The 16,093-nt window shown below is 37.3% G+C and overlaps 2 protein-coding genes across 2 annotated transcripts in view; one reads left to right on the top strand and one right to left on the bottom strand.

The window, feature by feature from the left end:
* Positions 1-3,264, bottom strand: part of LOC115236841 (zwei Ig domain protein zig-8-like) — a 308,810-nt gene extending 305,546 nt beyond the window's left edge. Inside the window, exon 1 of the mRNA XM_029809537.1 lies at positions 2,321-3,264. Coding sequence (XP_029665397.1) covers positions 2,321-2,396 — 76 coding nt within the window. The 5' untranslated portion in view covers positions 2,397-3,264. The remainder of the gene's footprint in view (positions 1-2,320) is intronic.
* The window catches only part of LOC115236842, a 336,098-nt gene that overhangs the window by 162,002 nt on the left and 158,003 nt on the right, over positions 1-16,093 (top strand). The window lies entirely within an intron of this gene.

Raw genomic sequence — 16,093 nt, 5'->3', positions numbered from 1 at the left:
CTAGACGAGAACAATAAAATCTGCGCGCAAGTATTTCAGATCGATACGTAGATGGAAAAGTTAATGAATGAACCTGACTAATTGGACGAAAGGAAATAACGTTTGCAGAACAAAGAGCACTTTAAGTCACATTTACTTTCTAATTATTCTCATATATATGAACTTTGAAAAATGTCATTTTATAATTATTAACTAGGATATATATTCATAATAGTATAAATGAATCCTTTCATATACTATAATATATTAATATAATATAAGTGGTGTTTAAATTACATTTTTTATCTTCACGCCATTCTTAAACGCTTATATAATTTGAAATTAAATATTTTAAAGATATCTCAATTTTTTTGATGTCATTATTATTAATCTTTTTTAAGATCTCTATTTTTTCTTTATTACCTAGTAGAATGCCTTGGAAGAAGATAGGCGAAGCGTCATCTTTCGCGAAATACCGTGATTCTCCTTAGTTTTATAAAGCAATGAAATCACTTCTCTCCTCTGGCAGCCGGCAAACAATCATCGCGGGTATGCGCATATCGCATTCAATTACGTTCTCGAGCCAATAGCACAAACGACGCAAAGCGAGTGAGCGCTTTTGTTCTATGCAGCTTTGTGCGCCGTGCATCTCTGTGACGCGCGTCGCATCCTGCCGCGCTCTGATTGTAAGGATTCCGCCGAGTGCGTAATGACGAGACCGCAACGACGGTGGCCGTTATATTATTTGGCTGCTCCCGATCCCCGCGGTTCGCTGACCGGCAAACGGCGAGTAAGAATGCGCATGCGAGCCGGTTTTTAATTATTCATCCGCGTCGTAAAACGCCGCCGGTGATGGTCACGCGATCCTCATTATCCGTCACGGTTCTCGTCATCGTTGTCGAACCGTGTTTACCGAGATAAAACCCTCGCACGTGTTTCCGCGCATTAGCACGTATGCCCAACGACGGTGGCCGTTATATTATTTGGCTGCTCCCGATCCCCGCGGTTCGCTGACCGGCAAACGGCGAGTAAGAATGCGCATGCGAGCCGGTTTTTAATTATTCATCCGCGTCGTAAAACGCCGCCGGTGATGGTCACGCGATCCTCATTATCCGTCGCGGTTCTCGTCATCGTTGTCGTCGTCGAACCGTGTTTACCGAGATAAAACCCTCGCACGTGTTTCCGCGCATTAGCACGTATGCAATCATTCGGTTTCACGCAGAGCACTCGCACACTCGAGCAGCCACCGTACGATTATCCCGGATCACTGACTATGAACCGACAATTAGCGGTGCGAGACTTAAACGCGATCCCATGCGACGTTATCGAACTCGCCGACACAGCCGCGAATTCTCCGCGCGTGGATGCACTTTCGCAAGTTCCATCCGAGAGGGACCCTGGATGCGACTCGGTCGATCTAACATAGTCCCCATCCGCGTAATTACTTCGAATCGTTATGAGCGATAACCGGAGCTGTGCGCGAGCGAACGTTACGTAACTTTGTACAATTTCACGCTAACACGAAAATTCTGAATTTATCCGCGAGACTATGGGAAAAAGGATATTGGCGATATGATTTGTTTTCTTTTATTGAAGTACAAATCAAGTTTTATACATTTTTCAATTCGTGTAAATCAATTTTTAATTTTATATTCAAACACAAATAATAAATATCTTAATTTTTATATATTTTGTAAAGCTTTATTGCATATACTCTTATAATTTAAAAAAAAAAATCTAGATCTTTGATCTAGATTGAAATCAGCTCTTAAGTATGTTGTACTGGTTCCAATTAGTATTTTAACATTTTCCGCGAGTACGTGTTTCTCATTAATTCGCGATTAGTAATGCAAGACTGCGCACGCTGATTAGAGGTAGACGACTATGAAAAAGCTCAGCTTGCTTCGCAAAGGTTCTTGAGGCTCAACACAAGCGTAATGGAGCAGGGATTTCTTGCGATACCGTACATTTGTTGTTATAGAACGCTAATACCTATTCTGTCAGTGATTATATACTCCTTTGCGAACGTTAATGGCATCATAAGTGCACTAATTGCGAAAAGGTAAAGAACTGAAGGGCGGAATTTTATTAATGACGAGGATTATCTTTATAATGCTGTATTAATTTCAACGATGCAATAAGTTTCTCGAATGAGCGCAAAAATGAAGAGACTGTATCAGATTTCATCACTGAAATTCAATTTCGCAGATTAGTCCCGCAAGAGCACTTTATCTTGAACGTCCCCGCAAGAATGCGATAAGTTTCTCCTCGACGATGAGGGCGATGTTGGATGTAAACGTTCGCTAACATTCTGAAAATTCTAGATAAGATTTTAACGTACCTTGGCTGACCGCGATCGCTTCGATAACCAGCAGAAAACCAACGAGTACCAGGACGGCGAGCCAGCGACACAGCATTTTTAACACCTCGATCGCTCGCTGCACTACCGATCCTTGCTTGTTAATCCTTACTCCAATATTCACTCTCGCGAGTACGATGTGTACTCATCAATCCATACGTCTATTGCTGTATCAGCACACTACGCAATCTTTTCACTCTATCCTTTACAGTAAAAATTCAGTTTTCTGTCAAATCTCGAGAATAATGCTTCTCGAAACAGCATACACACTTAACTTTTTTTTTCGAAAATAATACACGTTTAATACTTGATTATGCGAGTAATTTAAAATTCGTACATGCGCATGAATATGTCTCGATACTCACTGCACCACGATTAACGCCTGGGGGGCTTAATTATTAATGGGGGGCTATTAGCAAAATTTTGCCGAACCGTTCAGCTTCGTGAAAACCTCCTGAGCGAAAGATTCCGCAGCCACGGATAAATTCTTACACAATCGCTCGTAAATGTCGTAAATCCACGAGGGTAAAATCCACGATAATAAGGTCCGGGCGTTCACAGATAATATTCGGCGGCCGCTTTGGCGCGTCTCCGATGACAGCCGCGCTCACGTGGAGTCTTCGCTAGGACGAGCGTCGCGACGCCGGGCCCGCGAATGCCCTGTCTCAGGCGCAGCATCATCATGGTCGTTGGGCCGAGACGCGCGCGTCGGCCGCATCCGAATCGATCGCCGATCGAGATCGATTGCCGATTAACTCGCGTAACTCTGCCGGACGAACGTCATCGTACGCTCCTTTTAAGTCGTCGTTGTCGGGCCGCGTCGCATGTTCGCCCTTCGTCGCCGTCGTCTCGCGCGACGACGTTGAACCCGCATGGACCAGCCGCCGGCGCGGATGAGGCCTGCCGCACGGCGTCGCGGCGCGAAATGATCCTGCGGGGGATACTCTGCCGCGGCGCGCCTGCGCGATGACTTTGCTGCGTTCGCCGCGGATAAAGCGCGGACCGGTTACGCGCAGACCGCTTTCTCTACTCTTCCCTCCGTCTCTCCGCACTATCTCACCCTCTTTCTTTCCCGACCTCCTCCTCCTCGACGACGCGGCCGCCGGGGGATGACCGCTGCGAGATCGGGAGTGCATCGGAGCTCGGAGCACCGACACACACCCCGACGCTCGTCGAGGACTCCGTCTTGTTGTCGATTCCGCAGCTACCCTCGGGCGGGAATTATGATGTTGTCGCTGCTGACGGATCGGCGAACTTTGCCCATATTAAACGTCGGTTATCGCCGATTCTCGTGCAACTCTTGCTTCGTCATATATGAAACGCACGCGTGATTTGATAATTCCATCATCAGTATTCTGAAAATTCGGGAGACGCAAACAATAGATGAAAATGCAAAATAAAATTTTATAATTGGTGCGCTTATAAAATTGCTCACAAATATTGAAAATGCGATCTTTATATTCTAATAAAGTACGTGGATAAAGTTTTCAAAATGGATGGACTATCGATGATAATCTTTTCTTGTCAAATCTGATTAATATAAATTAATTAGCACACACCCGAGAATTTGACAGAACGTTACTCGTTTCGTTTCCTCTCTCAAAATTGATAATTGTTCGCATCATGACCGTGTCGTATCACGGTCATTGAACTCTGGCAAGACTCGGCAAGTACTTGCCAAACTGCAGCACATTGGTAGCGACGCGTAACGTATTCCTGTTTACAGAAACTTATCGACGTGAATATCGTTGCCAAGTATGCGCTACAGGCTCGCTTCGATCGACAATAACTACTGTTAATGTTAGTGTGCGAGGTAGAAAGCCTCGATTGCAAGCGCTATATCAGTGTAAGGGCTTACAGAAGCCGGATGATCTATGAGTGCTTTATTCAAAAGCTTGGCAATCCGCGGATCAGTGAATCTGCGGAATCACGGACTAATAGTTTCTCTATTGAAAGTGTTTTCAAATTGCAGATTTGTGATGTTATAGAACTGAACTTTCGTAAAGTTAACAACAACATTTTCGTTGCTCGAATTGCAATTTATTTATGTTTAGCGATTTATTCGCATCGGGAATCTATTAATGTACACGCGCAAGTACAGTTTTTTTCCGCAAAACTCTAGTTTTATCTATCTTTATATGATAGCATTTTTATTTTGTCTACATATATCAAAAACGCAAGTTATCAATCAATCTTTAATTTTTTTCTTGAAATTACAGATTAGTCTATTTTAGTGATATCAGCCTTTAATTATCGGACGAGAGTTAGTGATGATTATAAATCGTAGTTGTTTTCATATTTTTATATAATCAAAATACATTGATCGTGCGAGGGTATTTGTCGCGTTTGCAAAGGGTTTAGCAAATTTTCGCAACGACGCTTCGAAATGCCGGATCCGCTGAGACAGAATTCTTTTCCTTTAAACGGATTGTCACTGTTTAGTTCATAGAACAGCTTTGCCGAGCGGCTTCATGGACTCCATCGAAACATGTAGGGGAGCTTTAGCGATTTCACGTAAAAGGAATACGTGCCAGCGCGTGCTTTCAGATAAGACTGGATCGATCGGACGGATCTAGAGCAAAATGTTCCGCCTGTTACACGTGTATACGGCCCCGTGTGGCGCGGCATGCCTATGGTGTGTCGGCCTTCGATGTCGGATGCTATTTGTTCGCGATCCACGATCGGTACACCAAACGTTTCGCATTAACGAGAATTCTGTGCGGTTGATTTTATGAGCAGAATAATATATGAGGGATCTATTGAGTTGTATGGTTCTCTCTGATGTGAATTGAACATTGTTATATTAATATACTTTGAGGAAATTTAGCAGCGTACACTGCAGCAGATTCTGACATGTATTCAATTTTTTTCGTTTTACGAATGCGTGCTAATGATTATGATCATTATTCATATTGGTATTAATTAATAGTATTATTACGGATAAGAATAATTCACGTTTTTCTATGTTTATTTTTATATCTTTAAAATATCTAATTTTCGATTTTGTGTGATATTTTTGCGGAGTTTATACAATAACTATCACGCTATACTAATATCTCGATGCTTTCGTTTATATTTGGCCGTTAACTTGACTTCGCAGACTCTTTTCTGAGCTTTTGTAAAATCAATAATTCGTTTGTTTTTATTAGCAATGAATTTTTATTAACGAGAGTCTACATTTTTCCATCGCTCTCTCTTAATTGCAATGCGCGAAATATGTTGTCGGAATTTCGTGTGATTTTGATTAAGTATTTAATCACACTTAGCCGATAAAAGTAATAATTAAATTAATTGGTAAACTATACATAAAGAAACAATATATTTAAAATAAAAATGATAATTTTGTAAGATGTTTAATATTTAAGCATAAGATTCTTTAGATGTCCGTCATAAAATATGGCGGAATTAAAGTCGTCCTCCCTTTGTCTACAGTACAATATTACTATGCTGCAGGGATTTATTCACTTTGTTTGCTCATGTTAATAATTATTGTACAGATATTCTGTATATAAAGTTGTGTCACGAAGTTGAAATTTCGAGCTAGTGACATTTCGCATGCAGTATAACTTTGCCAACGTTTGCTAAATATTTAGTCGACATACATCCGTTTGCATAATGCTCAAAGATCCACCCTGAAACCGCAAGAGCCGAATTCCCAGCATGCGTGTAATGCCGAATGTAAGGATGCCTCGGTCTAATCCCTTGCTGGCATCGCGTACATAAGCAACCGGTTATATCCGCAGAACTCAAAACCGTACGACCACATTTAGCGTTAAACACGTGTTGCGAACACGGGAGGGAGGGGATCTAGCATGTTGTCGTGAAATTGCGGAGCGTGTTAAGCCTGATTTGTTGGAATTTCCATCACAGCGCAGATCAAGATTTGATGACCTTAGTTTCTCGTGATTTAAAGTCAATTGGAGTAGCACTGATAACAGAAATGAGTGCTTTATATTTCGGAGTAATTTATCGTGATGAAATTGTTACAACTTACAGTTATATAAAATTGCAGAAATGCTATTATATATATATAATAATTATTAATTCAAATGGTTGCCATAAAAAATAAAACTAATTAATTTATTAAAATTAATTATTAATTTAATAAAATTAATTTATTAAAATACATTTCTCTAAAATGATGAAATAATACGTATTTTATAACATATTAATTACTTCATGGTGTATATCTTTTGAAATTTATTAAAATACATTTCTCTAAAATGATGAAATAATACGTATTTTATAACATATTAATTACTTCATGGTGTATATCTTTTGAAATTTATTAAAATACATTTCTCTAAAATGATGAAATAATACGTATTTTATAATATATTAATTACTTCATGGTGTATATCTTTTGAAATTTGTTACATATTATATAATTTTCATTAAATATATTGTATATTTATCATGCTGAAATTCTGTAAAAAACAAATGTTTGCGTTAGAAAATTGCAAGAGATTAATTGCACTCAATCTACATTATCGATAAACTATATCATATTTATTCATTTGTTTTTGTACATATACGCGCATACATATTATTCGTAGTATGTAATTCGATTCTTTATTTCAATGAAATTATAACATAATTATAATACTCTGAGAATATATTGACATAAATTGCGAAAGAATCGTCGAACGTATTTGCACAATATCAAGCCGAGAATGCACCGTGTCGTTCTCGAACCGCCTGTATGTGCCCTGTGTGAATATAAACTCAGTTTTTATTTACATAATCGTTGGGAATTTAACGAGTGGAGTTTTATCGCGCGGGAAGGCGTGGTATTAAGTCCGATTTTAGCTTTCATTATTTAAATCGAGTCGCTGCGACCACTTGGTGAACAAACATTATTGCCGGTATTGCCCCGAGTGCTCTAAACTGTATTAATGACTAATTATCCTTTGTGCCAGCGAAAAAATACAACCGCTGATCGTACGCGCGTGTATTGAACTGGATAATGCGTTTTCGATATTTCACGCAATGAATTTTACAAGGAGGTTAACCCCAATGGCTACACAAAAATTCGCAGCTCGTTGATATCTTCTATATACATGGCTGCGTGTGCAAGCATTTTGCGTGTCATATCGATTATTGATTTTAGTACGCTGCAAAATATTGTGTTCGAAGATTAGCAATGTTTTCGGCATCACGATTTTTATTTCATTTACACGAGGAAATTCGTGATGATATTGGGATGACGTAACTGGTATTTTTAATTTTGTTGCGCATAAAACGTTGTCCATCCATCGAACCAATTTTGTATTTTAATTTAATTTTGTATTTTAAATTTATATTTTAAAATGAACATATGTGAAAAAGGAACAAAGATTTACACTCATAACGAGCAAAAAAAAAAATATATTCTGTTATAATTATACATCGCCGTTCTTTTTTCTTATATTTTTTAGATTGCTCCGGAAATTATATATATCGATATTTTCGCCTTGTCGCTTTACTTTCAGCATAGTTTAAAAAATGCAACGGCTCGTTAAAAGTTCAAGGCTAGGGTATATTCTTCATATTATGCCATCTCATTTTACTGTTATCAGAATTTCTCGAGTTTTTACAGCGGTTGATTTAGTGCCGTAACGAGCTACCCTTTTGTGAGACGTCTTCTCATGCTAAACACCGCTATTTCGCCGGCAGCTAAGAAATCGCGGCTTAAGAACCAACCCGCAGGTTCCCACCGCATTCCGCAGCCTCAATGCTGTAAGTGATATCGATTTTCTTGGCGTGCCGTTTCCGCGGTGTAAACGAGCTATTACCTTCAGTACGTCTACTTTAACCTTCCATAATGGCGGGTGGTATTGCTTTTTTATGGTTGTGCATTTTTGTAACAATTATATCGTTTATTCTCTCTTTTAATAAAAGAAAAAAAAAAGAATCGTCTTCGAACCAGTTTGTCTGGATAGTTTTCAACGACAAAAGATTGATATGGCTTATCCAATGGTTATAATCTGAGGATTATTTTTCTTTGCAATCTCCCGTTTTATAGAGAGTTCCACCCGATTTATGTCACTCTGTTCCATGAATGTCATCTCTAATGAGAAGTAATCGTAGTAATAAGGTGTCAAAGTGCGCCATGAGTTTATGGGGCAACTTTCAACCAGTCGACAATCGTGAAGTGATTTATCGGGGCGCATTGGAATCGCGATCGACGCCATGACTTACGACCGACTTTATCAATATTGAAATAAGATTAATTCGTCGGGAGTTGGAAAGTAAAAATCGGGGACGAAGTGAATGCGCACAATTTAAGTTTTCAATGCGGAAGCACGACATAGAGTCGGGGCAAGGTGATGGTAAAACGAAGTGCCCCCGAATGCAGCGTATTTAAGCTTAATGGTATATTAAATCGGAAAGAACTTCTCCATCTCCTCTCGTGTAAGTGTATTGAAAAGTTTGATCGATTACTCTTGAAAACCGATGTAGGACCGCGACTCGAAAGGGGGGATCGTTTATGCTTTCGGCAAATGATGTAAAATCGTTCGATAAATTCTGCGGTGACCGTTCGCGCTCAATCATAGATGTCATCTTCGCGATAATAGATAGAAAATCAGATATCAATGGTGCGCAAATTATTATTACATTTAATCGGAAATCCGTGGCAAAATATTGATAACATAAGCGAAGCTGGTCATGTCATCTCATGTTTAGCGGAGCAATTGTTTGATTTTCGCCTTGTATAAATAAAGCTAACGTATCAGCGTCGAAATCAGAGGGGCTCTTTTGCGTTGATATCCATTACTGGTCTCAGAGACACACACACATAATCGAACTTGTGTAAACGTATCTCCAATTATAATGGTTAGATGAAACATTTTCGCATTGAGAGATTTGTAAATATTAAATCTAGAAGAGTGGCACGATTAAATGTACACTGTATGGAGTAATATCGGCGTGGCGTATGTTTTAACGAAAGGTATACATAGCTACTACTGCATAATTATGGATTCAAAGCTTGTCGCGACCTGCCTCGCGCGTTGCGTTGTTGACTTACATGTTCGTCCGCTTTGATGTCGTGCGCGTCATGGCCGAACGGGCTCAGGGCGTAAAAGCTACCTGCGACAGTGTGTATGTAAAAGCCGAACGCACAATAACTAAAGACGCATAAGCTCGAAGCAAGATCGCTTTGAAGTACTTTCCCGTCAATTACATTGTGCAGTCAAATAATAGTCGATAACAATATATCGCGAAAATTAAATGATTGAAATGAAACATTGCATCTTTTTATCTATATTATTGAAAAAGTTTTTCTTATTTGAAATATATCTTTAAATTATTAAAAATTTATCGATCTATTTTGACATTAATAATTACCAGTTTGTGGAAATCTATAAATATTCGTGCTAGTGGTTTATCAATAATTTTGTTAGCTTCTTGAAATTTGCAGAATATTATTGATTAGATTATATTTGAACTTTCCTGGGATTTTTTTTATTAATTTGATTAAAAATATTAAACGAAGGTGAGAAATACATGCTTTCTTCATTATGAAAGTCTTAATAAAAATTCAAATCAACGAATGCTAATTAAAACGTAATTTATATGCAATTAATTTTTATTATTATTTTTCGTTGCTTGGATATTTCAAAGTAGCACTATATTTAAAACTTTTATTTTTAATGCATTTTATCAGATACAGTTACGTTTCTTGCGGTTTCATATTTTGATATTTTATCTTTAATTAACATTATTTGACATATAATGAGAGAAAATTTTAATTATATACCACAACTTAAAAAATATAATAAAAACGTTGGAAACATATCATGCTAATAACATATTAAATGGACATAATGTTAAAGCTACTGAATTCCAAGTTAACAGATATTGATTTCATTAGAATTCATAAAGAACAGCAATTCTAATAAATGACTGGATATACACATTTTCAATAGCAGAGATAAATCTATTCAATATTGCAACAAATTATGTCTTCCAATAGACGCGTTTGAAATTTCTAATTTCGATTTTTTAGAATATAGTCTACAGTACAGAATGGCAACGATCTTCGATTTATTCCGACATAACAGGTTTTTTACATTATTCGCGAGCGGAAAATTCCGCTTTGGCAACAAATACAACCGAAGAAAAGAGTTCGATATTCTCAGGGTTAAATATCGCTGAAAATACGAGAAGCGAGGCGAGCGGAATTGCATTCGATGCGCCGAACAAGCGGGGCGTAATGAATCCGCAGTAGTCGTGTATGTTTTAAATCAGACACGTAATATTCCTCGTCGCGTGGATGCGCACCGCTGTTTAGCCCGAACTCGCAATACAATCGCCGATGTGGAAGCCGGTGAATTACAGTTTCGTCGTTCCAGGACAACTGTGTCGCTAATTCCGATCTTTCCAAACTTCTCTCGCGGGCGAGAAGCCCGAAAAGTTGGCGTCGGTGTTTCGCAAAAACGAGGCAATCTGGTCTATCTTACCGTAGCCATACGAGGCTTTCGTAAGTGCATCGCATCTTGCGGCAGAATAAACGTCTCTTGGACAATGAGCTAGTCTTTATAGATGCCATAGTTGTATATGCAACGAAAGTAATATAAAAAGCATGGTCGGATGTTTAACGGCAATTAATAAGCTGTATATATCTTATTAATTTGATACGAAAATAACACGACTATTTTTTTATCTTGTATATTTTTAAGAATTTGAGATGCAGTAAAAATACTTAGTGTGCGTTTTAAATAATAAATAGCATCATTACGCGTTTTGAAAATTGCAAGTAAAATCCTATATGAGAAATAAAATATAAAAACAAATATCCTCTATAGAGAAAGTAATTTTACTGCATATTCTGGTTCTCGTAGCGGAAATAAATCTTCGCGTAGAACAACGGGGCCGTTTTCGGAGCGAACAAAAGGGCGTGATAAAAATCGCTTCATTCGGAACGCCGGTACTGGACGAATTTCGAAAATGTTTGTCAGCACGGTGTGCGTAGAATAGAATCTGCGGGTTTAATTTTTCACGCGCCGCGCAGAGATAAGCCCGAGCGCAATTTACAATTAGAGACAGCAGCCGATGCTGCGCCCGTCGCGCACAAGTCGAAGTTTCATCGAATTAAACTTTTCGCCGGTTATAAGTTTCTACACAGACAACGACGATCACGACGACGGGAGAATGTAGTCACTTATGGCAATCGCGCAAACGGGAAATCTGCATGTATATCACCTCATCGCGTCCTTATTCAAATTACATGCGCGATTCAACTTTCTTCGCGGTGCTCACGTGAGCGGCGATATGGGATTCCGAGTATTGTGAACTTTGTGAACAATGTGAACATTGATCAACGAACCCCCGGGTTTTGTCCCGTCCCTGGAGAACGGCGAGAAGTGTACTCTTAGCAGCTCCGGTCCGAATCTAATCAGAGAAACTCCTGCCACTGTAAAATCCGATATAAGCAGTAAACGGCGATTCTGTTGCTCTCTCTCTTTTTCTCTCGCTTTGAGGCCACTTTTCTCGTTAAGAAGAAATTGTAGGATCAACGTCTTAATGTTGGATATCCTGCGGCTCTGTTACGAAGCGGAATGACGAGGATTTTCGGAACAATGCTGGCGTAATTGCTGGCTCGCACCGGTTTGCGGTCTTAAATGATAGAGCACTTACTATTCATATGATAATATATCTAACGACGGCTATTAAATATAGGAATTAATTGCATGCGTGTGCAATCAAATAATGCACATACATATAAGTTTTGAGAATTATATTTGTTAGAGATATTAAGGAGATTGCTTATAAGAAGTAGCTTAACTAAACAAATAATATAATCAATGTGCATTTTAAGTGAGTTGCAGAATTATAAGATATTTGATGTTTCTTGATATTCTCTTTGTGGCCACTACTTTTTTTTTTTGATATAGTTAAATGTGACATTTCGATAGACATCTCATAATTTTTTAATATTTTTTTATTTGATTGATTTTTGATTTTATATTGATTTGAATTAATTTCACAGCTGTTTTATTAAATATTTAATAATTGTGGTAAAAAATATAATTTTAGATTCTCGTATTTATTGTTTAACATATGATTATTAGTATTGTTGTACTTATCAACGTTAGTTAACTATTAATTTGTTAACATCAGTCACTAATAAATTTTGTGAACCATTTCTACCTCTCCTTTTGCAAGCAACTCCACTTTTGTTGATATTCCATTGCTCATTGCCTTCCTCCGACGCAGACGGATGGCGCTAGGAATCTGTAAAGCACGTCTCAAAATTTCTTGAAAATTTATCTAAAAGATCTCGAAAGAGAATTTTTAATTTTGTAAAATAGAGAGAGATATATTTATTGAAAAATATTTAATTTATTTATTATAGATAGTTATTTACATTATTTCGAAATGTGAAAGTTGTTGCAAATTCAGAACTCTGTAATCTGAGTTATCATGTACACATTAGAAAGATATAATAATTTTCTTTAAGAGATGGTAAATAATTGACTTTACTTTTAATTGATAAAGATATATCGAATGTAGGTATATACTTATTTATCGAAATTATATGACTTTACTATCGAATCAAGAAAAGAGACAAAACGAAAGGCAAATTTGCGAGAATCACAGAATCTCTATCATTTCTACCTTAGATAATGTAGTTGTACATAGTAGATAAATAAAATTTCTTCTCGTCTTTTAATAATAAAATTATGTTGTCTTTGCATAAATGCTTCTTATGTAAAATAGAAAAAGAAGCATAGTCAAAAATAAACAATTATATTTCAAAAATAATATACTGAATAAAGCAGAAATATTAAAGTATTAAACATTAAAATTTAACAAAGTTTTTAAAAGAAAATATATTAAGAAAATTTTTTATTTAAACAATAAATATCTATTTATACATTGCTTTATAACAAATATTAATTTTTATTTGCTATAATTCCATAATATTGCCATGTTATTTATTATCTGAACATTTTATTTTATTATATAGTGATCACGTTTCAGGATATATAGCGACATCATTAATATTTTGTAGAAGTTTTATTTAATCCCAGTAGATAGTTTTCAAACTTTGCAAGAATTTCAGCCAACATGCAAACTTTGCGCTTACCATCATATTTTATATTATCGCTTCGGGGTAAACCAATCTAAATGTTGGTTTGCGAGAGCTTAATTCCATTTTCCGGCCGTAACTATTAATGAAACTTTCATCAATATTGGCTAAACCATTTTTTGAAAAAACTTTGGTAGTAAAGCTAAACATCCGCAAGATTTAATATTTGATCTGTTATTGCTTTCTGTCTCTCTTTCTTTTTCAATATAGTAATTCTAATTATCTAAATCTTAAAAATAGTTTTTCGTTAATTTAATTTCTTAATAAATGGAATATATATTGAAAGATATAAAATTTATAGTAGATCTTAAACATTAAAAATCTTTAATGTATGTGTGTGCGTGTATATTTATGTATCTATACAATTTCACTCTTTGATAAATTTACTAGTTTATGAAATGTATAGCAAAAGGATTACGTTAAGGCTTGCATTAAAATTTAGTAAATATTCTTTTATACACAAAATTGAATGTCTCTGCTTTTATAAATATTAAAACGTAAAATTAGTTTTTAAGAATGATATTTAAACAATTGTTGAACTCTATGTATTTACGATTAGGGTCGAAAAAATGGCTCAATTCGCGGTTTTGAAGTATCGCGTTTCGTTAACTATCAAATCGATTTGTACGATAATTCGTATGGAACTTTCAGCGGCGTAATCCGTGTGAAATAAACGGATTTCTTGCGCTCGATTACGCGACAAATGCATTTTGTTATAGAGCTTTTGATATGCACTTTTAGAGTTTCATCGATCGCGAACGAGAGTCAATACGGTCGCGGCGATGAAGCGCGTTCGCGTGGGCAGCGTTATCACCTTTGATTAAATCCATCCCCAAGCTAACGCTAATAGCGGACAGATCGCAGGTGGCGGTACAATAATACGTTGTATTTACAGAGCGCCCTGGGAATTAATTTGCCGCGCGTCGCATCGGCCGAGCACATTTTAACCAGCGATTAATTCCGGCAGACACTTGCTTGAGTCGCGCGGCAATGACGCGCTATATTCTGATGCTGTGAATTGCGCCCGGCATAATTTCGACAGCGACATTAATTGAAATTAAATGTCTAGCGCGATCGCTCGCGTTTCCCGAACGCTGACGGCTCGAGTGTTTCATCTTGTCATGATAAAAATCTTTAGTTCCCTGATGAGGCGAAAAATCGAAAATCGAAAATCTGTTTTAGAATTTTTTTCTTCTTTCTTTCCTATATCCTCTGTTAAGATATATATTTTTTTAGCACGAATGCTGAGGCAGTTTGTGATTCATAATTGGATGGAAAATCCGAAAATTTTCAGAAATTAAATTTATGGCAGATCATTTTTCTACATTTCTCCAATTTTAAGAAATTTTAGTAATTTTAAGAGATTGTAATTTTAATAATCTTATCATATCAGAGATATGGATCTTTTTCTTTCGTAGAGCGCTTAAGATATTAACCCTTCGAAGATTTCGAATATATTGTTCGTGTCAGGGGGAAAAAGGAGAAGAATGATCTCGCTGGCTAATAGCGCATTAATGGCCTTTAACGAGCCTCTCAATTAGGGGTTGACCAATTAAGATCAGACGACGTTTAAATTCACTCGAGCGCGTCTGCCGCCAGCGACGATGGCGGCACTATCAAGAGACAGTCCATAAGTTAACGCTCCATCTGCTCGGTCGCTTTTCGGCTTTCATGGAAGGAAATGAATAGGGCAAGGCTGGCAGTCGGCCAGACAGCAAGTAACTTATTATATCTGGCATTAAATTATTATAGAGCCGCGACCGACAATGGGCATGGCGGAGTGCATGGGAAACGATTAAATCGAACGATGGATCTGGACCGCCCCAGCGGGGGTGCTAATGCGCACCGATTTTCACGCGTGCAAACGCGCACGCGTGAGAAACGCGGACGCGGATTCGCGAAACCCGCTAAATGCGCGGCGACGCGTTTTCTGGTGATTGTACCCTAAATGTATTCCGGAAGTCTCTCGATGGCGAAGTTAAATGATCCGGTAGAGAGAGCGTGATGGAACACGCGGAAATCTAATCGTGATTTGCGATAAAACCGCAGCTATCGCTACATTGTGCGAATATTAATTAATAGGATGAAAATCGATTTGCTGCTGCTGCATAGTTTTGCCTATGATTAAGTAGTTAGGTACTGATAACGAGAATTTGCAAAATTTCAAGTATTGTTCGTTACGGGCAGTTAAATAAGAGGATTGTGTAGTGTTTGTTAATATACGATTTATATAATTCATTTTACTTTATGCGAAATCGAAGATTAATCAAAATCATTTTCGAATTTTATTTAATTCTTTTTCTATTATTTATTCTTTTTGTGCATTTAGACTTTTTCATTTTAATGAATGATATATAAATTTCGTCGCGTTTTGTTCATATAAAATAGAATTATCCTTTCTTTCTCTCTCTCGACAAAGAGCAACTTTTCAGATTTTATTAAAGAATCTCTAAAAGCTCGGAAACGTAATAATAGATTCCATATGTGGTCCATATAATGCATGCGCATGCAATGTACGCAACATGGCAGGCGTCTGACATTAATGAGAAATCCGGAATCATTCAAGAAATCTAGAAATTTGTCGGCGTCCGTAAGACGTTTTAATTACGGCAATTTAAATTCAATAATTTTGGTATTTTGCTCGGGCTGGCGGAGCCGCACAGCTGTTCCGCGAATTA

The sequence above is a fragment of the Formica exsecta genome, unplaced genomic scaffold, assembly GCF_003651465.1.
Source record: "Formica exsecta isolate Colony F162 unplaced genomic scaffold, ASM365146v1 scaffold26, whole genome shotgun sequence".
NCBI classification, from domain to species: Eukaryota; Metazoa; Arthropoda; class Insecta; order Hymenoptera; family Formicidae; genus Formica; species Formica exsecta.
This window is presented reverse-complemented; position numbering and strand designations above follow the sequence as displayed.